Source organism: Buteo buteo, chromosome 7, assembly GCF_964188355.1.
Source record: "Buteo buteo chromosome 7, bButBut1.hap1.1, whole genome shotgun sequence".
In the NCBI taxonomy this organism is placed as follows: Eukaryota; Metazoa; Chordata; class Aves; order Accipitriformes; family Accipitridae; genus Buteo; species Buteo buteo.
In genome coordinates this window covers 39,646,482-39,669,092 of record NC_134177.1, presented here as the reverse complement: position 1 = coordinate 39,669,092, position 22,611 = coordinate 39,646,482, and the positions used below count along the sequence as shown (strand labels likewise).

Here is a 22,611-nt window from a genome sequence, read left to right as displayed (position 1 = left end):
CCAACTGCTTCAGAGCCGCAATCTCAAGCCACACAGAAAGAATGTGGAAACTTCACCAGTATGCACCAGTGTGCTTCAGGGTTAGCATGAAGGTAACTGTTTGGCTGACTTAGTTGTTCAGCTCCAAACTTTAAAAATGCATTTGCACCTAGCACAAAAGGAGACAACCTTCTTGACCAAATGCAAAGACTCAAAAATTGGTCCTCAAACATACACCATCTATGCAAAGAATTCTTGCAGTCCAACTACTCAGCTATTAAAAGCCATGTGATCTCCCTTCTCTTCTATTTTATAGACTACATTAACCACAGACATTCCATGTCATACAATTTTATTAACCCAGAATGCCAGCAAATGAATGCAAAACAACTTCTCTTTTCTTTTTGATTCAACAACAAAAAATAGCTCAGATTTGGGAAGACCTGTCAGCATCACTAGACTGATCACTTGTCTGATCTCAAGGTACTAAGGATTCAGCTCTCCATGTGCTAATTCCAATCATGCTCTGGAGTACCATCTTGGAGAGCTCTGCCCGTCCAAAACAAAACAGTACAACGAAAGAAATAATCATGAACCATGGCGAAATGGCGGGGGGTGGGTGGGTGGGTGTGGGTGTGTGTGTGTGGGTGTGTGTGTGGGTGTGTGTGTAAGAGCATCTCCATTGCCACCATGTGGCCAGTGAGCTCCTCCTGTAAGCCCATCAGGATGGTAATCCTGAATATGGATTGCAAGCCTGAAATACACTCTCTCCCCACCTCGTTTCTCTCAGAGTAGTCAATGTGACTGCATCCTTCTGTTATTAGGTAAATGGGAAGATCTACCCAGTACATAGTTAACTACCTGCCCACTCAGCAGCTTCAGTACTGAAAAATATTACAGGAATATATATTACATAAATAAAAATATAATGGATACTTGGGTTTGTCATCATTCCACAACATGTCTGTTAATATCATAACTACAGTAAACCATAGATAGCATTCTGATTTTTTTTCTGGTTTTCTTTCCCAAGGGATGATAAGAAGTAATCTCCCTGTTGTTACAAATGTTTTATTTTGAAAATAAAGCTTTTATGCATATTTTAGTTGATCTAAATACAGTAGATCTTGGGTTTTTAAATCACCAGATAATATGCAATTATCTCAAGCTAGATTCTGATTTTGAAACAAGCTCTAATTAGCTCCCCATTTTATGCTGCTATAATCCTTTCTTCAACTCCCATGAGTGTTACTATTGCTAAGCAGCATGAGGTTAGGAATGATGGATGATACCCAGAAAGGAAGACAAACAAAAGGGAAATTCAAAATCCCCTGAGATCACCCGCAGCTGTATCGGCAAATGAAGATTTCCACATTAGGTCATAAGACGACCCTTACAGAAACACATACCAAAAAGGCACGTCTTTTTCCCACTGAGTATTTGCAAGTCTTTAATGTAGTATATAGAGAGTATATGTCCTTCACAGAGGATAAATACGAAAGTGAATAAAAATTCAGCTTTCCTGGGAGTAGCTATGAAATCAACAGCACCAAAAGAGAAACTTTGTCTTAATGTCTTATAGATGCTCAGTAAAGACATAAGACCCCAAAATAAAACAAACTAATAAGAGCTATATACAGTACAAGTATTTAGAAAAATATCCAAGCACATAAACCTTCTTCTGGCACATGGCTACTGTCCAAACCCAACCCAGCTCTGATCATCAGTAATGCAACTAAATAAGGGCCAAATTCATCATGAAAAAATGCTGATGCAGTTGGGTGACACTAATTCAACTTTTTTTTTCCATGTGATTTGGTCCGTGCTTTTGACACATAAATCATTAAAAAGGCAGATTTACCCAAGGGCATTAGAGCATTTAGGTGGAAAGAAATACACAGAAAAAAATGTTAGAAAAGGCACAGCGATACTATTTTTGACCACCTAGGGTACAGACACCATTTTTGTGTAAAATACATTCACTGAAACTTGCACAAACTCATGAAAGCCTTGATGAAAGGTCACAGGCAGAAAATACAGATATATATCTGGTTGTAATTTTGGTACAGACTGTGTTTTTTTCAAAATTCATAAATACAGCTTTCAAAGAAGAAAAACAAGCATGGCTTCTCTTTGCTTTCTCAAAATATATATACATGATGCTTATCCATTCATTCCCACATATAAAAGACTGATGGGTTCATCTGTCCACGTGTGACAATGGAAAATTACCGGACAAAAGAACAGATTTTCATGAATGAGGTGTTAATCAAAACCTTATGATCTAGAAGTGTAACTAACTGGGTCAGAAATCCAGAAAATCTTGCTAGTTTGATAGAATACTGCCAAACGGTAATGAAAATACTCACAGCTAATAAAAGTTTGAGACGTTACTATGCATGTTGACACTCTGTACACTGAAGACCTTCTTGGCAAAGCACTCAGGAGCCACTGAATGTATTAGTTTAATTTTGCTTCTTTCCCTTCATGCATTCAACAAGTTCCAAGCCAATTATATTACATGGAAAAGGCTCCAGACCTTTTCTCGTTTCAAAATTGTTCTGATTAATTTCTGTTTTAAAATTACAAGTGTGCAACCTTTTCTGCCTTGATTTTCCTGGGAAATGTCTCAGAAGACCAGAAAATTGGAGCTGTCTCTTTTTTTCCTGCCCTGGAGTGGAGGATCTTTCACAAATGCATAATTATTATTACCTTTTCCAAACTGTTTGCTGCGTTTTTAATTACAGAACAGCTGCTAATAAAAGAAAATTACTAAACTGCCCTTCCTCATTCAAGTAACTTCGTTTTGCTCTTTTGTTCTGCATGGCGTCACAACCTTCCTTATTCCTTTATACGGAGAAAGGCACCAAGAAAAGAATGTTTTGTACAACAAATTTATTTTTAATCATTGGAAAGGAGGAAGAAAAGGGCACAAGCCCATTTTCTCATTTGTAAGTCTGCTTTAAGGAAAGAAGGAGGGCGATCATCAATAATATGATTTTATTAGCTGATAGGAATGTGTTGCCTCACAAAATATTAGCTCAAGGGCAGGAACTGACAAACGAGATTGGGAGTGTGGGAGGGGAGCAAAATATCACTGCAGCAAAACCGAACTTCCTGAAGGAAATCACTTTCAGCTACCAGCGATCCTCATGGGAATCCGTAAGGTGGTCGGATTTTAATACTACGGGCTTGTCTTTCAATCTTTTATAATTACAGTTAGTCATAAATATGATGATTAGCAATAACAATGCAGCCTTTTCCCAGCTCCTCTGATTTCAAATTCCTCTTAAAATGGCTACAATTAATTACTCATATTTTCCATGCTGTCTTAGGCGTTTATAACTGTAACAGTTACTCTTGCATAGTACTGATGCTACAAAAAAGTAGTCAATGGCACACTTTTAATGAACGGCAGTGTATAAAACGTCGCAGGAAATTTCCATGTTCGCTAAATGCTTGGCTATAAGTAACAATAGCCCTATGATTGCAAATAATTTTTTCCCATTTTGGTTTTGTTTTCATGGTTTGTTTTTACCAGGGGCTTTTTTTTTTTTTCTTTTATCTATTTATTTTCCACTGTTGCTCTTAAGAAAAACGTGGACTGAATATCATCACAGATTCTCTTCTAGTAAAATCTTTTAGAATGCAAACTAGTTTCCCAGTAGAGAGAAAAAGCAGTTTGGTTGGGGTATTCAGAATAAACCCAGCAAGCTCCAGAAAAAAAAGTGTTTCAGAGTGCAGAAAGGTGGAAGAAGATCACAACCCATCCTTCTCTGTATCCTGAAATGTAGTAATTCTCCAATACAGGGCACCAGCTCTAAGTACAGAGCAGGGCACAAGTATTTTTCTAGAGTACAAACCAGCCCGAGTGGTTTACGTCAGTTAAACATATCATTGGTAAAAATTCTGTGTGGGTAGAGTTTGGTATCTAACAGCAGGAACACAGCTGTTCTGTTCCAGCCTCCTTCCTATACTGTGGCCATCTTATAAAACCTTTAGCAATTCACTTCTCTTTGACAGTCATCTTTGCTGCATCTGCTTTTTTGCAAACAGAAAGGGGAGAGAGAAAAAAAGGTCAGCTTGGAATATTTAACAAAGCTTGAAAAAGAAAGACATAATGTGGTCTTTTCCCCACCTTCAAATTAACAAAGCAGATTTTGTGCAAATGAAAGTGGCAAAAAAATATGCCAGTGAGTAAGGCAGCTGGAGTATGTAGATCACATTACAAACGAAAGGCTTGTTTTACAGCCATTGTCACATGTCAAGTTGATAAGCTGAACTATGGTAAAAAAAAACACCCTACAGAGCCAATGATCTCCAAGATCAGACAGAGTCTCTTTACCTAATATATGCAGCTAAATATGTGTACTCCCTACATCTGCCATAGCAACAAGGAGAGAACGAGGAATTAACTGCATTAATAAAAAAATTGAAGGGACTCCTGTATGATACAACAAAACGCGAGAAACCTCTCGGCATCAAAGCAAAAGAAATGTAACAAAAGCACAGAGAATTATTTCAGAGCAAATCATTGAAACCAGCTGATTACCTGAGCTTGCACATCCCTGCTGTAGGGAATCCTGTAATGATGTCACAGAGTGAAGGACTAGATAAGAGAGGAGAGGAAAATCAGGGAACAATAAAAGGAGATGCCAAACCACAAACTAAACAGTAAGCAGGCTCAACAAATAGCAAACTGCTGATCTCGGCAAGGGCACGCTGCTCATTTAAGTCAGTGGCATTATAAGGGTACAACCGAGGCCAAACTCTAGTCTGGCCTTTCTGTATCAATAGGTATTAGGATAAGAGAGAGCCACAATAAAAGCGTAATTGCAACACAGCATTCCCCCTTTAAAGCTTAGTTCTTCTAGCTCACCTCCTGAGAAAGCAATCGATATTCTCCTAGGAACAATAAAAATCCCCTATGCAACCCTAGAAAACAGCACACAAGATTTTCCAGCTCTTTGGCCAACATTTTTTGAATTACGTATCATATTCATGCCTAGATAATATCATCCTAATTAGGAACTTGATAACTGCTGCTTATCAATTACGCATAAACGAGTGCTTCGTTCGTAAACATTCCCAGCACATCCGTCTAGGGACCGGCTGGGCTGTGAGGGTGGATGCTGCCACTTCCAGTAATGCCTGGACTAGCACCGGGTGCAAGTCTCACTTATTGCAAATTTAAAAAAAAAAAGAAAAAAAAAAGAAAAAAAAAAAGAGTTTTCCTCCTCCTCAACTCAAACAACATAGTGGAATTTTAATTACCTTGTCCTTGTTGCTGCCCTTGTGCAGGCAGGACACACTGTCCCAGCTCACCATTCAACCAGAGCTGCATACGAATAAATGGTTCTCGGCCTTTTTGGGTCAATTTACTCCATGGCTTTGGCCTGGAGAGCATGTCACTGACACTTCCTTGGGACAGCCCCAATACCTGAAGTGAAGCAACCAAGAACGGCACGTTAACACATTTGATGTGGAAGGGGGGTAATTTAAGTCACTTCGGTTTCCTTTACTGCTGTACTGCTCAAGTCAGTTTTATATGGACAATTAGTAAAACTGAAAAATGACATCTGTAGGTAATTAATTGATGGAAACGCTTTTCTCCTGCCGTGGTTTCCTTCTGGAGCATAAGTTTTTTCCTGCAGGAACAGAGCGGCAGCACAAACGGCAGAAGGATGGTGCGAGATTTGCATGCTTTTCATATTTTGTGTCAAATAGTTTCATCAGTTCTAACAGGAAAAACACAGAGTCCAGGCACACACAGGCAGATAAAACAGGAAATGATTGGCATGTATTTTGTTCTCAAACAAAAATAATTGGGACTTTTGAGACTAGGCCTATATTTGGTTGATTTTTTTTTTTTGATATGAATTATAACGATGTGTGTTTTTACCTGTAGCAGTGGCTGCTCCACGTAAGTAAATATTTAAGAATACAGCCGACTGCAGCGAAGGGGGAATTTCAGATGGGCAGAATGCAATTACTTGCCTGGAATTCAGCACAGGTACAGGGGTTAAAAATCCAACTTAATGAAAGCTGCCACGGGATCTTTAATGACCCCAAGAGGTCAGGCTTTTCATTTTACATCTTAGTGAAAAGGTAATAGTGCGATGCCAGCTCCTATTATACTATTATATTGATTCAGTTCTTTATAGGAAGAAGGAACACCCCATGTCCACCATTTCTTATAGCTTGGAAGGTGTTTTCTGGTGGTTGGGGACCCCTCCAAAATCCCATGTGTTCCATGCTTAGGGCCCACAATGTGGGAACTTCAGAAAGCCTTATCGTGCATCGCATATCTGTAATCAAACATTACTTAAAAATGTCTCAAAGCACACTAAGATACCAAGCACTAGGTGTAAGAAATGACTGTGAATTCTTGACTTCAGCCTAAGGAGAGGTAGGGGATTTTCTGTGTGTTTGTTTAAATACCCTTGTGCACATTTCCAAATATTAAAAAAAAGGAAAAATGCTCTTGTGTTCATAATCTTCACTTATAACAAATTTAAGACTCTCCAGTCATGACAATGGTATTACTCAAATATTCCATGAATTCATTACATTAAGCATGAAATATTGAGTCTCAATAATGTTTGCTTCAGCTTTCAACATTTCTAAACTGGGGGGCCCCATTTCTAATTACGAGTGGCTGAAGCCAATCTTTGTATAAAAACCTATGCAATTCACAAAATACAGGAAAACGAATACTTTCCTGTGTGAGCTTATTTTTTAAATATTTAACATCTGAAGAAAGAACATTTTTCCGTAAGACATACGTGGCATTACCCCTCCGTTAAACTGAGCTCCGTACCAACGTAAGGAGCAGGACGTACATTCACAATACTGGTGTAACAAGAGATAACCAGTTCTTTACCTTTTCCCCAAAGATCCTTTGGCAGATGCCATTCTTTGCTAGCTTTTCTTTGACCTGCCGCGTTAGCTCTATCGTATCCACTTCCTGGTACATATAAATCTCATACTGCTCGGGTGTCAGTGGAGGAACTGAAGGTTTGGATGGCTTTGACAAAGACACGATAGGGGATGAAGGGAGGGGGCTATTTTGTGGCGTCTCACTGCGACTCGCCCCAGTCATGCTCAATTCAGAACTCTGGGAGTACGGAGATTCAGCGTTTGGCCACTCTTTCCAATACTCTGAAGAAGATGGTCCTTGGAGCTGGCTACGATCTGGCCTAGTCTGATTGCTGACCTTTTCTTTTCCACCACTGGCTTCCTCAACTTTTATATCTTCGGGAAGAGCTGCATTTCTTCTCTCGTGCTGCACAGTATTCCACCAATGGTCCTTCCAAGCACCACCACGTCCCAACTCATTTTTAACATGCCTCAACATACCCTGGGCAGAATCACTTATTCCATGAAGCTCTAAAACAGGTGCCTCCTGAGGCTCCTTTTTGAGCCCAGAGAGGTTCTGCAATGCAGAGATACTGGAATCAGTGACAGATGAATGTTTCTTCAGGGATATGGCCAAAGGAGAATAGCTGGAAACCGAAGACATTGCAGGTGTAGATACTAGTTTGGGGGACAGGATAGAAATGTCAGCTTGAGATAAAGGTGGTGTTTTTAAGGCAGGTTCAAGGGCAGCCTGCTGTGCCTCCATTTCGCGTCGGGCTTGTTGTAGAATGGATCGAATAGCATCATCAGAATTGCCACTGCTAGATGCAGAAGGCGGCTGAGCCGGCTCAGCTATGAAAAACAACCAAAAGACTAAATGCAACACAGGAATATGCTTTATATTCAACACGTGCTACTGTAAATACTTCCCTGTCAGAAAAAGGGCTGCAATACATTTCTGGATGGGAGGGAGGAATTTTCACTAAGCAAAGATTTGCACTTTTCAAAATAAGGTAAGATTTCCAAAGTTCTTCACTGGAAAATTTTTATACTTGCCAAAGTGCTGGACATTTGCACACACAGACTCAACTGCAGAAGCCTAGTACTACTTGCATGTTCTCCACCATTGTAAAAATTTTCAAATAAATGCCTTTGAAAATCAAGCCTTCACCTCTTCCTCCCCCACCCCAAGTGGTCAATAACATTTTATAGTTCTATTTACAAAGTTATTTAACCTTTCACTTCTATCTCCACAAATGAATCGTAACGCACACTCGAAACTGAACACAGCTGCATTCACCTGGACGTACTATTAATACCCTCTTACAATATAAATATAGTGAATCCTTTTATCTCCAAAAATATAACACACAAATTACAACAAAGCAAGAACTTTAGTAAGAGACTTCATTATTTCATTCGACAAGCTAAATAATGCTCCTGCTTCCTGTTTTCTTGTTCCATGGTCCCAACCACTGAAATAAACAGCTCTATAAAAATCAGGCTGATGCCTGGCCATCACTCTCTGCCTTATCCAAAGCCCTAGAATGGAGCCATGGGCACTTGCAGAAGAGATAACACCTAAATGCAATATTTCAGTGGTGAACCAGGACTCGTGTGGCTGTGCTGCAGCAGTAAGGGATGAGCAGAGACTGGAATGTGGGTGTAGAATTATCTCTGCAGAGCCAGGAGGTTTTTGCAATGGCATCTGTTTCCATTTAAGTTAGTCTCCACTGAAGTCCACAGTGCTTGAAAACCAGTTCCTCTGAAAGCTACTCTACAAAGAATGGGGAAAGTGAAGCACTAGACAGTAACAGGGAACCCGCACACTGCAAGAAGTGGCCTCAAAGTGAAATAAGATTCGAAACATGCTGCGTATTATTCTAGTAATATTATGTCTCATCTGAATACACTTCCGAATTTGCCTCTCTACATTCCTTCCTGTCACACACTATAAAATACATGAAAAGCCAAGAAATGGGAAAAAAGGCAGTGGGACCATCTCTTCTGTTTTATCTACTGGTTTCATAGGGAGTTTTGAGGCTGAATTAATGTTTGAAAGGAAGTCTGAGATTCTCAGATGAAACATGCTACTGAACAACATGCTTGCAGTTTCCTACACACAGCCCACATTTTTCTCTATGTAATCATTACTTGTATAAACCCATATTATTGAAATCATACATTAACTATTCTCTTCTATTTTGCCATGAGATTAGTTTAGTTTTCATTTAAAAGACAACTATCCCAAACTGTAAATCAGTATTTACTTTAAAAAATGAAACAGAAGTAATGCACAGTACTCTCTACTTCAGCATCAGCCCTTTAGCAGTACTGGAAAGTTGGGAGGGCTATGAACCAGACAGAAATGTTAACTACATGACAGCATACAATGAGAAATTAAACTTATCTCAGGCTAAGATGTTAAACTAATGATGTTTTTGGGAAAGGAAATGCTTTTTGGATTTGCCAGTTCATTCACTGAATACATTCTGTAACCAAAAATAAAGTCATATAAAAGTTAGAACTGAGTTTGCCTATATTATAATTTCAGTACATGATGTCCACAGTACGATGGTACTATGTGACTGGTAATTGCTGGCTAGATCATGACCTTCACCCTGACAAATCCATTCCGTTCCCTCTCCCATGCAGTTGTGTCCCTGGGGCCTGAGTTAGATAGAAGAGAAGAGAAAGCACAAGCCATTCCCTCTCCAAGGAGCAAACTGGTAGAAGAAAGGATTTTGTAGGTTTGTCCTGCAGACTGCCTGCAGGTCTGGAGTGCTGCAAAGAAGGCAGAGCTCTGCACGTGGGGCAGAGCAGAGACGCTGCCAAGCTGTGACACATGTAACCTTAACTTGGGATGTCTTATAGACAGAAACAACTCCACTAAATAAAAATAATAATAATAATAAAAAAGAGCTCTTCAAACCTAGATTCAAGGCTTTAAGAATATAATTAACTGACCAGAAAGCTCATGGTAATTGTTTTAATTAAATTCTGAAATAAAAGGAGCTAGAGAGAAAATTAGACCGTACCTGTTTTCTGTACTTGCAGCTCCCTTTTGGCTTGTTCGAGAATGGATTTGATGGCTTCATCAGAGCCAGTCTCCGTGGTTCGGATTCTTGTGGTTATATTACCTGAAGAGGAAAACAAAACTAATGACACCGGGAAAACTTTTATTTGTTTGGTTGTTTTTTTAACACAGACAGCATATACTGATACACCGCCAGCATGACCTGACAAAAGTTTACATAGGACCTTTACTAACATTTACAACACCAAGTACTTAACATAATAAAAGACAAATATCCTCATTGTGCAAAAGCCTGCCCGCTAGCTGCACTAGAATGATGAGAACACTGACACCATCAGAAGAAGAACTAGGTGGTCATATATTCCTTTTCCAGGATAACATATATAGGTCTATTTTTTCCCTTTTCTTTTTTTTGGAAGGGGAGAGGAAACAGAAGGGAAAAGAACCAGAGGTGAATGGAAGAAAGCTAAAAACATAAGAGCAGGAAACCTTAAAAACTGCATCAGCTGCTAGGCGAAGTAGGATGAGTATACATTCAGCCCAAAACAGAATTAAAAAGTAACTAGATAAAAATAATTTTTAACTTTCTAAAGGTTAATACACTAAGAGAAACAGTCATTTAAACGCAGATACCATTTGAAGTACTCTCCAGCTAAGAGCTATTACTTGCTATTACTTGGTGGTTTGATTTTGTTTTGGTTTATTTAACCACTAAGGGGAAGAAAAGGAGGAAAAACTATGACTGTGAATGTTATTGCACTTAACTGCATTTTTCATTATGAGATTATCATTTGTAAGTGAGCAAGATAATTTCTGACTGGAGTAAAAATATCTACAGAGTTTCACAGGGTACCTGTTTTTGGTTTTTCTTTTTCTTCTTGCCTTGCTAAAAGAAAAATTCTGCGACTAATGTATAACAAAGAAAAACGTTCATACTTCCTGTTCTGTGATAATTTATTGGATCTGATGTTCACTTATGTTGTTGTCTTTTTCATACACCATACTGAAGTATCATACTAATTTAACAGCATATTAAAGTGTATTTGTCAACATAAGCCCCATGAGAAGAAAGAAGTAAATCTAGAGCAGAAGCAGTATGCGATCGATGTTGTAATTGTGCAACCTTCTGCCTCCAAAATCACAAAAATAGCAAAGAGAGCATTTCAATAGATCTGATGATTTTATAAAGTCACTTCTATCACTTATTTCTTTTTATCTGCGTACACAGCGAGGTTGGGAGTGGAAAAAGTATCCAAACAGGGTTACGTTAGTACAGCAGCAGCAGAATTAGAAAAAGCAAAGTGTTCATCTAACCCATGGTTTGTTTTATACTTACTGTCTGTTTTTCTATCAGATTCCAGGCCAGAATCAAACTGCACAGTTTTAAGGAAACACACAGCTAAAGCACACTCCACTTCCTAGGTATTGACTGCAAAGAAAAACACCTGCCTGTGACGTACCTTCAGACCCATTTCTTCGTTTCGGTACTTCCTGAAATAGTCTGTTCAGGTTCTGGCCTGGATTCTCTGTTGAAAAACAAGTTTGGTAAGAACAAAACAATCAGGGGATGGTTGCTCTGACATCATGGGCTGTGTGACATGAGAAGCTAGCAACCTGTCTCTGAATGCGAGGGTTCGAGCTGTCCTCGCCCCCTCAAGCCTTTGTCTGAGCACTGGAGGAGCTGGCTACTTTGGAAGAAGCAAGGCTGGCTGATTTGTTAATAAAGATTACAGCTACGTTCGGAAAGGAGATTAGACAGATATAAATAAATGTCTAGAGATACCAAAAATGAAGAGGTTAAAGATGGGCAGATAATCCCCTCAAGTACAATCATCAAAAGGAAGAACAGATTATAAATCTAACAGTGTGCGCTTTCAATTAAACAAAATCTAGGAAAACCCTGCCTGTCCTTTCCAATATTTCTTGACTGTAAACAACTTACTTTTCAGTTTCTCTAAATGTAAATCTCAGTCTTTGCTTAAGATGAATCACAATGAAATGCATGTTATTTCTTAAAACCACTGCCTTAAATATGCAAAGCTGCTTTAAATTAGGATTGTTTTTTAATTACTCATCTCATGCATCACCTATGATATTTTGTCAAAACACTCTGGGAAAAAAAAAAAAATCACACAAGACACAACAAGAGTCTGGTCTCAATAAACAACCCCAAATAAAAATTTTCAAGGATTTCTGAGGGCTGATACCCTTAGTAGCTGCTGACCCTTTTCACTCAGTATTTAGCTCTGACATGGAGCTATTGGGAAGTGAGGGATGTAAGTGTCCCTGCTGCTTGCTCCTGCTGACAAACACAAGTCAGCGGCTAAAAAAAGCATAAGCAAAGATACTAACCTGCTCGAGTGCTGAAAAGCAGAGTTAAAAAGCTGTGCTTTCTGTACCTGACATCTGATTCGGGTGAAAACGGCAGCAACGCACGAACGGCCCTGTACAGGGACGCGTCCGATTTTTAACCTCTGTAACTAACAGGAAAACAGGGCAAGACCCTTGGCCGGCGAGCACTTACCTCTTTGTCTACCCTGGATGCTGCGAAGAGCCAAGATGTTCTGCTCGTCCGAGAGGAACTGCTTCATCTTATGAAATGGCTCCTTGCCTCTCACAGTCAGTTTATTCCATGGCTTTGGCCGGGCTAGTATCTCACTCACAGACCCTTGCGACAGTCCCAACACATAATGTCCAAATATCCGCTGTCCAATATTGTGCTTGATCAATTGCTCTTTCACCTGACGTGCAATTTCAGCTGTGTCTATCTCCTCGCCTTCAGAGATGCTCCCAGCACTTTCTGACTGGCTGGGAGACGGGGCCATGCCATTTACATCCGGACTTTGTTGTAATGGACTTTGGGAAGATATGGAGTTTGTGCTGTAAGGACCTGTTGAAAAAATCATGCTTGTGCTTCCTGCTTCCTGCATTGCCTTGGAGTAGAAGGACTGCATTAGCTGTCGCTGGAGGAGAGAGTTTAGTGCAAATTTTCCTGTGGAGGCCAGGGGTAAGCTGGGGCTCGCCAGGGATGAGCTGAAAAAGTCTTGACTTAAACCCGTTGGTGAGAACTGGTGTGTACCATTAGTATTGGAAGCCTGCTCCCCCGTGTTGCGGAGCAACTGAGAAGGAGGGGAGGCCGGCAAGGTTGCAGGACGCTGACTCTCAGGCTGGTCTTTCCCTTTTCTCCTGGCTGACCCTACAAGGAAGGTCAAACATAATGCATTATGGGGGATCAAAGAGGGAAAAACCAAGATAAAAAAATGCAAAGTTTGCCCCGCAAAGGGAAAAAGTGCAGATTTACAAGGGCCAATGAAGTGGCGGTGGGATTTTTGTTTTCGTTTTGGTTTTGGTTTGTTTTCATTTGTTTTTTTTCCATAATTGAAATTTTAATAAGCCAAACAAGGCCCCCAAAACAAACAACATGCATTTCATGTTTGCACCTTTCTTGTATGTTGCAGCCTGGAGAATCCCCCTTACAAACATTAAAACTAGAACAATTACATGAAGTGCAGTTATACATTTAAAATAAATGCAGTTACAGACAGCAAGTCTCTTTGTTGTCTCTCATTCAAGACATTACTCATTGGACCTGACTGAACCCAAATGCAGCAAACATTTACATTTTGGAACAAACCAATTTGAATAAAGGAATCACCATTAGGTGGATGCACCAAGATCACTCAGTTAAAGTCACAAAACGCTTCAGAATTCAGTAATCCCAGGGCCAGTGGCAACTTTTAACTTCCTTCCAGCTGCAAAAACCATAAGCATTCAAGTATCTGGAAATTCCATGACTTGCCATTTAAAAAATGTGCACACAAGATGTAAAAAGCCCACATTAGGAAAGCTAAACGCCAAACACACTTCACTAAAAAGAAAGTATTTTGTTTTTCCAAGCTGACCTGCTGGTAGTATATCTAAATGTATCAGACAGGAAGATTATTGTGTTCTACATGCAAACATTTTGCATAACATTGTGTGTGGGGGAAGAGACTTCTGGTGCCACGGATGATTTTGTTCTCAAAACGGAAGACAGCCTCAAACGCTACCACTTGGTACATCTTGTAATGCCTCTCTTTCCTAACCTTTAAAGACTCTCTGAGGTCTCCAAGTTTTATTTTATTATCCAGCCTATAAAACTGCAGAAATCAAATGTTACTTAGTGTTCTTGTTGCCTCTTAATCTTTCTGCCATGCATTAGCTCAGACATTCATCTCTCACTCAGCCCTCCCTCCCTTTACAAGACAGCAAACAAACCAGAATAGCCGAAAATCATGTCAACCTACCACTCAGGTCACTATTTGTGATACGCAGCGTGGCGTTCTCAGACTGCAAGGAGCGGTTCTTCTCCAGCAGCAGCACCTCCAGCGGTTTAGATGCATCCTAAAGAAAATCAAAGTGGGAGGTTTGTTTCTAAAAGCATTTAGAGTCTCACTCAGGCACTGAAAAAGAATTTCAGAACTAAAAAACAAATGCTCATCTCTGCTATGAACGCAGCTAGGGAATTCACCATGCATATATTTGCAGGAATCACTCAGTGCTCCTACGTGAGCCATAGGAGAGATTCACTGTTTAGTTTTCATTGTAAATCATTCATCAATTCTGCATTATTTTGAAATGTGTAACGGAACATTTTCTTAATCCTATTTATTTTAAAATGGTACTGGCATGCTTTCAATATAAAAGCTGGAGACTTCTTTCAATCTGATTAAAATAGGAGTTAAGATTATATTATTTCTTCTAGGTCAACTGACACAAGTTAAGCATTTGCTTGAAATGCTGTGTTTCAGCATAAACAGTTTGTTAAAAAATAAATCAGTCACAGAAACCTGCCATTTACCTTCCACTAAATAGCTAACCCTTGATCATTAAAAACCATATTGAAAATTAATGCCAGTATATTGATATTCAGTTCAGATTTCAGAAGCAGGAATTCAATTCATAACCTTTAAACTGAAGAAAGATTAATTTGCTGGAATAGCAGAGCTTTCTCCTGTTTTCTCAGTACTCAAAGGTTTGTTTTCTTTTGTGAACATTATTTTCAAGGCTAACAAAGACTTAAAAATGCTAAAATCCTTGCTCAGCGTACTGTCAGTACAAGAAACATGCAAATCTCAGTGTAGCTGTACACCAGCTCTAGTATCTTTAAATGACTCAACTTCACAACATTATGGTTATCCACTCCAGCACAGCTGAAATGTCATTCTTTGTCCTTGACCACTTAAGAGAAATTAACAGGCAAAAAATGTTCAGTTCAGCTTTTTAAATAAGAAAACATCAGGAAAACAGTGATCAACCCATATGTCTCAACAGCAACAGGAAATTGTCCATGCCAACACCAACAAATTGCAAGACAAAAAAATTTTGTTAATTAGCTGAACTGCTGAAGTAAGAAAACGAAAGTAGGTTCAGTACCTGTGCACCAGAGCTTTCAGATGGTGCAAACTCCATGGATTTCAATATACTGTGGAAGGCAGAAAAAAAAATTATTTTCTATTTCTTCTTTTCATAACAACCCCACTAATGAGCATTAACATTATCATTTCCTACTCTCCAGCAACACTACAAGTGATAACAACTTTCCTTGCAGTAACACAGTCTCATAATGAATATAGAATAACTATTCAAACTAGTTATTGGATAAGAAAATTTTCTCGAGCGTCATCTAAATCATTCCATATGCAATCCCACCAGGCCAGTTTAAAGCGTAAATTTAAAGGTTAATAAGGATATAACATTTTAAGCTGTCAGAAGCGATATAAATTTATCTGTGAAGCTTGAAGGGAATGAGAAAGTTGTAGCACAGCAACAAAGCAGGGGAATCACCACCACAGTTACAGTACTTTATATAATATACAGCAGCTCACATAGCAAGGAAAATATGCACAAATAATCTTCCCGACCAAGACACTACAGGCTAAAAGGCAGTTTTTCATTTTAATAACCTCCTAGTTCTATGGCAAAGGGAAGACAAAATGGCACAATATTTCTAAAGAAATTTGAAAGATCCAAATATTTATAAGTACATTAAGAGAAGAATCTGATAGTCTCATTGTCAATATTTTATATAAATACTGAGCAGTCAAAGGATGTCTCCCTTCAAAGTCTTTCAGTTAGAGTTGTATTGTCTGGCAAATGAGAATCTTACAGGAATACAAACTTATTACTGTGCTTTGTCTTCTAAATTTTTTTAAATAGGCCTGCTGCAGGCAGGACGTTAACTTCCTCAGACTGAAGCAATAAATGATTCCAGCTTCTCATTGTACAAAGACGACATTCATTTGTTGAAGAAAAATACATGAACAGATACAGATAGCGTTTATACAGCATTTTTCATGTATAAAGCACCAGGAACTTTGTGAGGCAGGGAGAGTATGTTTAATCATGTATTAAATGTGGAAACTGAGTCAAAAAAGGCAGAAGGCCAGTATTAAGATATAGGAACTAGTTCTGGATGCCACTAGGACTCAGCCAGGCACCCAGCATCCATTAACTGCCTTAGACCATGTGGTGTCCAGCTCCTCTATAAACCTCTGTGCATTAATCCAGAATTAGATGTCCATTAAGTGACACTCTGGATTTGTCATAGCAAATCCAAGGAAAAAAAAGTCATTTTGAGACAGAAACCTCACGCATTTTGCATCTATGCATACTCATTGCATACAGTGTTAATTCTGACAGGCACTCCTACAAATCTAATAACTAATAAAATCGCAAAATTCTGGCCGTCAGTATCATCATATGACATCACTGGACGACACCTCTTGCTGGCAGAAATCGCTGTAAGGTAGAGCCATTTTCCAATACACAAACACATAAAGTAATGCTGTTAAGACTCTGCTTTACGTGGGCACAACAGCTCAGCCACATGCAAAAGCGCTCCTCTTCTGCTATTAAAGGAGTTGTGCCAGTCAAGGAGAGAGGTTGTGCATTAACGGCTCGAGTTCTTAAGAGATCCTGACATTATATTGACATCGCAGGTACGTTTACTCAGGTTGCTAATCACTGCTGAAAGCAAGTGTTTCTTGGGACACCTCTTCAGAGGCACAGCCCTGTCTACCAGGATTCCAAGGTGCTGGGGGAGATAAATATACAGTCTCATCTCAGGGAAACCCCAGTCACTGGTAGGTAACTGTTTTCATCCTCCCATGGATTCTGCAGGGTATGGCCTCTGAAAGGACAACAGGTAGTAATGTATGTCCTCATGATGCCCAAATAAGGAGACCCATCTGAATTTAAAAAAACAATTTGTAACAGCAAATTATCATATGGCAAACTTCCCCTGGCAAGTCACAGGTGTTTCTCCCATTTCAGTTCAGATCAGCAGTACACTTGCAGTGCAGGTCTCCCAGTAGTCCCCACTTACCATACTTCAGTTTCCCATGCAGAGCAGTCCTGCAGCATACCAACCGCATTCCTTCTGGATGAGACTAAACCAAAAGAAGCTGCATGCTCTCGAAGGAGAGGGTGTGATGTGCTCTGACCACTACCGTGCTGCCTACAGAACCCGACTGAAACCAGCTGGAAGTGCAAAGTAAGCCTGAACGTATTTAGAGTGCGTATCGGGTTCTCGGCACCAAAAGTCTGGCTTTAAAGCCCTGATCCTGTTGTGCCCTCCACTTGCACAGGTTGCTCTACCAATGCGTTTTGGTTCTGAGCACCTCTTGCCAGCTGGGACCTTCAGAAAGGATCCTGAACCTTGCAGCAGCTGCATTTTTCAGTGAGCTTGGAGAAGGCACGCGTATTCAAACCTTGGCTGGAAACTTACTGACCTCTGCCTACTTCGAGTGGATTCTTTGCTACCTGAAACAGCCTTCTGGCAATTTCACAGCTGATTTCCTATACGCTTAGAACCCAAAATATACTAAAAACCAGGTTGATGGTATCTGGAATTGCCCATGGAGGAATATTCACTACAGCAGGTTCATTTTTTCAAAAAATGTAGAAGTTAAACATGTCAAAAATGACTCTCCAAATGTGTCACAAAAGAGACATTTTCCTCAGGAATATGAGGAAGCAAAATGTTTCCCCTTTGGATTCCAGGAATATCTTTGCCCATGAGATCTCAACTCAATCTGCTGCTCAAGATCAGTTATCTGCTTTTAAAAGGAATGATCTTGTGAATTGAATCTGCACATCTAAGACGACTTGAAAGATCTTACTCTAAAGCAAGGTGTGCATTGGGACAGCTCGACTTTCTGTTCGTATGATCCCAACTGCAAAGGCAGGACGGTTAGCACAGTCGTATTACTCGAGAGGGAACTGAAAGGACACACAGCTCTCAGATCTCAAAAATAGGTTTAAAAGCCATTTGGCACAAAAGCCAATGCAGAAAGCAAGGAATCCTCCCATCCCAGATCTTGACGTGGACCCAGTTAAGTTCCTCCAAGGTTAGAAGTTGGCTGATATCGAGATCCCTCAGCCTAGAATGCCTCTAACATTCTTGGGAGGATTAAGGAAAATACATCAGTGCCAAAACAACTGAGAAGTATATTCTGTTTCTTCCTTACTGACAAGATAATTTTTTTCTTGGTGCATTATGCACGTTACAAGCAGCTCATTTTTGTCAGTGTTTCAGGGCACAAAGGCAGGCATAGTAGGATTCAGTATGAGGGATACCAGATTTACAGCAATAGACTTTTCATAGTTTCACTTCAGATCAGACTGTCATTCTCAGGTGATGCACATCTTTTGGAACAGATGGGAGCAGAGAGGGTGGCATGACTGAGCTGCTGTGATGATGCAGCATTGCAACCATCTTCAGTGCTCTCACAGAGGGTCTTAATGCCTCCCACCATCCAGCAGGATGCTGTATGGACCCCAGGCCACCTTACAAGCTAGCTGGCTGTCCCTCCAAACTCAGCCTGCCCAGATAAAAATTGTTACCCATAAGTTAGGCGATATAAAAGCTATAACAGCCAGGAGAAGAGAGTTAATTTATTGGCACCCAACAAGGGCCACTTCCAGGAGGTTCTCCCATCTATTTCACTGCAGGCTCATCTCGAAATAACAGGAACAGGCGGAAGCACCATATGAACACTCCTGTGTCATGGCTTCTCCTGGACCTCTTATCTGCCTGCCAACCCCTGCCCTCATGTAAGTCAGTGTTGCAAAAAAGAAAAAAAAAAAAAAAAAAAAAAAGGCATTACCACCAGGAATACAGGGATCTAAATAAGTTTCTTATCTAAAGTCAAGTCATTAAACCAGGTAGGATTTAAAACTCATTTGCTGTTTCGGCACATCCACATTTAGTAACTCATGTAGCAAATTGGAAGGTTGTGGCTTAATTCCCATTCACTACTTTACCTATGAAGGCATAAACTGGCTGAAATCTGAAGCTGAGTTTCCCTAACTCAGGAGAGAACATGGACATATTTACCTGTATCACTAAAACGATGACACTTTTTTGAGACCAGTTAATATTCAGGTATAATGACCACAGAAATGGTCAACTCATTTCATCTGACTGAAACTATATACCTACATCAGGGTGTGCTGCAGCTGGCAGTGAACCAGAACCACAGCCAGCGTGGCTTGAATATAATAGCACCAGCGGCTGGGCAGTCATTGGGCTTGCAAAACCAAACCTGCTTTCCATATTCTCCAGGGACGTGTAAACAAAAGCACATGACTACCAGCCTCATCTGAAATACCTCATTAAACAAGGTAACATTTTTTCAGTCTTCTTAAAATACACACAAAAATGCCAGAATGATGAAAGAAGAGATGGAGTTTCTTGCAGTTATTTAAACCTTGACACTAAACATACTTCCAGTCAAAAAACTTCTCTTCTGAACCTGACAGCTTATCTTGTTATAGTTTAAAATGAGGCTCTTTTAAGTCTCTTAAAAACACCCCTTGAAATAGGAAGAGGCTGTTTGTGGCTTTAGTTTAAAACCACAATATATTAGCAAAAATATACAGTGAAACAAGTACAGCATTAAAATGGTAAGTTCTGAACACTGGCTGGCAAAGGCATAGAAAAGGTATTATGGCCAAAGGCCCTGCATTAAGTTCTTGGTCCACATTGCATTCAGCTGTTGGCTGGGATTTTTTAAAGAGTGTTCCACCTAAAATACCACAGATTTTCAAACTTTTTACCCTTGGTGAACAATAGTTTTAGCGCCTTTTCTTCATGGACACTTATTATTTACTATTGCGATACTCTGCTGCAACAAAAAGGACTACTCTCAGTTACAGCAGTTGCACTGGTTCTGGATGCGATTTTTGCCAATACTCCCGATTTTCCTGCCTTTGTGGTTTTGCTGAATTCTTTACTGTACCAAGAACACAGATTTGTGGCTTCATTTAACAAGCATTGTTAACCTAGAGTTTGTGAAAAAATTATGTAAGCATTTAATACTTACTTTAATTCTTTCTTAACCTCTTCATAATCAGCCTGTCCTTTCAGTTTTTCTTCCAGTTGCTTTAAAAGAAAGAACATGGATTTAATTATTTAGATTTTTTTCTGCAGGCTTTCAAAATCATCTTTAAATTATTCCATATATACAGCAGTGCACAAGTGAGGGTTAATGACTCATACCCAATTTACATATATTAGAAAACAAACTATAACCAATTCAACGTAAACACAATTATACCTCACTCCTCCTTTGTTTACAGAGTGCCAAGCATTACAGAATTCAGTAGGTCCCAGTTCGGCTGTTTGCAATGTCACTGTCATATGTTCAATAAAGAGATCAGGGAAGAAGGTATTAAAAATGCGGCAGCTGAAATTTTTACGAAACTGATAAATTGAGTAAACAAGCAGGATGCTTTGGCACATACTGTATTCTTAATACCACAGTTCTTGATAACCTTATCTACAGGAAAAAAAAAAAGACTGAAGAAGCTGTTGTTGACTGGAACGCCTTAGGCTTGTAAGACTTCTACAATGCCTCATGCCCAAACAAAACAGCTGTACCAAGTCGTTTCACAAGCATTACATATTGCAATAACTAATATGATTACACACCGGAGATGAAACATTGAGACCACCTCAGCAGGTCTTTTTGCTCAGGTCTACCTGACCTGGAGCAGTCTCAATGACTTCTCTTCGGTGTGAAGATGCCACAAACGTTGAAACAGACCTCCTAACACAATCCGTAATACAATGCCACATATTTGGACCTTACCCAAGAGCCCCTGCTCCCAACAACAGTGCTCATCACTGTGGGAAAAATGCTTCAGGAGGCTGATGCTGTTAACGTTGCTTGCAGAAGCCACATTAATTTCTCACTAATAATTTCTTTGCTTAGTACAGGCACACCTGATCTAAGCAAAGAAAGAACAGAACTTACTGGCCTGCAACTTCCACGGGTAGGTTCAGGCTAGCTCTGCTTCACTTATTTTTTGGTGTTAAAATTGGCACAGAATCCCAAAGGTCACAGGAAACAGAAATAACGCAAGGGTGTACCACCCTCAAAGACAGAACATCTACTTTGAAAAGGAAAGAAATATATGACATGAAAAAGAAAAACAGGGCTTTATGTCCGGGAGAGGCTGCCTTCAGTGGAGAAGTGAATTCAAGAAGATCCTACACTCACTCCTGGGCTGCTCATTGAATGCAGGAGGAAGGCAGGGAAGGGCTGCTGTGAACTTGGATAGTTTTAGCAAACCTGTTTAAAATGCAGCCTCACAAAGCTCTGCACCAGCACAGTTATGGGTGCACGAGCAGCAGGGCTGGGACAGACAAACAATTAGAAGTGGGAACCTCAACCTCATGCTGTCTTCCCAAAGTAAGCCAGTGTGTAGGTATCACCCATCTCAAAGCCATCCAGTGGGTACGGGCAGCTATGTAATACAGCACTCACAGATTAGTGACTCCATCATCTCAGCCACCTTAATAATTTAAATGAGGCTTCTTCAGATGACAATAGCAGCATGATGGGGCTTTGTTGGATTTCCAGCTGTTTTGCCATCTTCTAAAGGACTTCCTATCATGCCCTTTCCAGCTTATGCATTGCTGACATTTCTGCCTTGCCATTAGTACGCACATTAAAAAGCAGTGACAAAGTGGACATCCATGTTATCAATATACTGCCCTCTTAAATTCCTGTTCCTGTTTTTTGATACCATAATCCACAATCCTTAGTCACTGCTGACAAGAGGCATCTCCTGACAGTAATACATGGGCCCAGCACTGGCAGCTGTTCAACAAGCAACTCTTAATGGATCACCACCACCGCTTGCTGCAGGAAAGCAGAAACTGTTGTTAAGTGTGGAATTTGCACTCTACGGGACGTTGATGAAACAAGCAGCTTTTTAAAAGGTCTTGTGTCCTAGCATCCTTAGCCATCAGTACCTTGTGCAATCATTTGGATTGTGTTAAAAAGAAAAAAAAAACACGTCCACTTCAGCTAAAACAGTTTTTTTCACCTGGAATAAATACAGGGCAAGTTTTAGTCATTTCTTCTGACATGTCCTGCCTTACCAAATTCCAGTTACTAACTGGAATTACAGGGAGTACTGACTGCTTTATATAGCAGACACAGCGCTGCACGTGTTTTAGCCCTACTAGAAAACCGTATACTGACATAACCAGGAAAATCCTGGTTGATGTGACCAGGAAAATCCTACAAATATTAAAGATGTTTGAGGTTTTGATAACCTCCAATGTGTTGAAATCTCATTATGCAAATGTACAACATAATCCCAGGGCCCAAGGTGTCACTTCAGTTCTCTTAAGTTTTAAGGAGGGCTACCTACAACATGCCACAGGTTTAAGCAGCTTGTCA

The 22,611-nt window shown here is 39.9% G+C and overlaps 1 protein-coding gene across 8 annotated transcripts in view; it reads right to left on the bottom strand.

Moving 5' to 3' along the window:
- Positions 1 to 22,611, bottom strand: part of CUX1 (cut like homeobox 1) — a 283,190-nt gene that overhangs the window by 62,950 nt on the left and 197,629 nt on the right. For 2 of the 8 annotated variants that reach the window (XM_075032513.1, XM_075032515.1), the window contains exons 12-20: positions 20,242 to 20,300; positions 15,290 to 15,338; positions 14,161 to 14,257; positions 12,399 to 13,070; positions 11,335 to 11,400; positions 9,876 to 9,977; positions 6,863 to 7,689; positions 5,254 to 5,419; positions 4,532 to 4,588 (exon numbers count right to left, since the gene is read on the bottom strand). In XM_075032513.1, coding sequence (XP_074888614.1) covers positions 4,532 to 4,588; positions 5,254 to 5,419; positions 6,863 to 7,689; positions 9,876 to 9,977; positions 11,335 to 11,400; positions 12,399 to 13,070; positions 14,161 to 14,257; positions 15,290 to 15,338; positions 20,242 to 20,300 — 2,095 coding nt within the window. The remainder of the gene's footprint in view (positions 1 to 4,531; positions 4,589 to 5,253; positions 5,420 to 6,862; positions 7,690 to 9,875; positions 9,978 to 11,334; positions 11,401 to 12,398; positions 13,071 to 14,160; positions 14,258 to 15,289; positions 15,339 to 20,241; positions 20,301 to 22,611) is intronic. The other 6 variants (XM_075032518.1, XM_075032519.1, XM_075032517.1 and 3 more) reach the window with 5 other exon arrangements.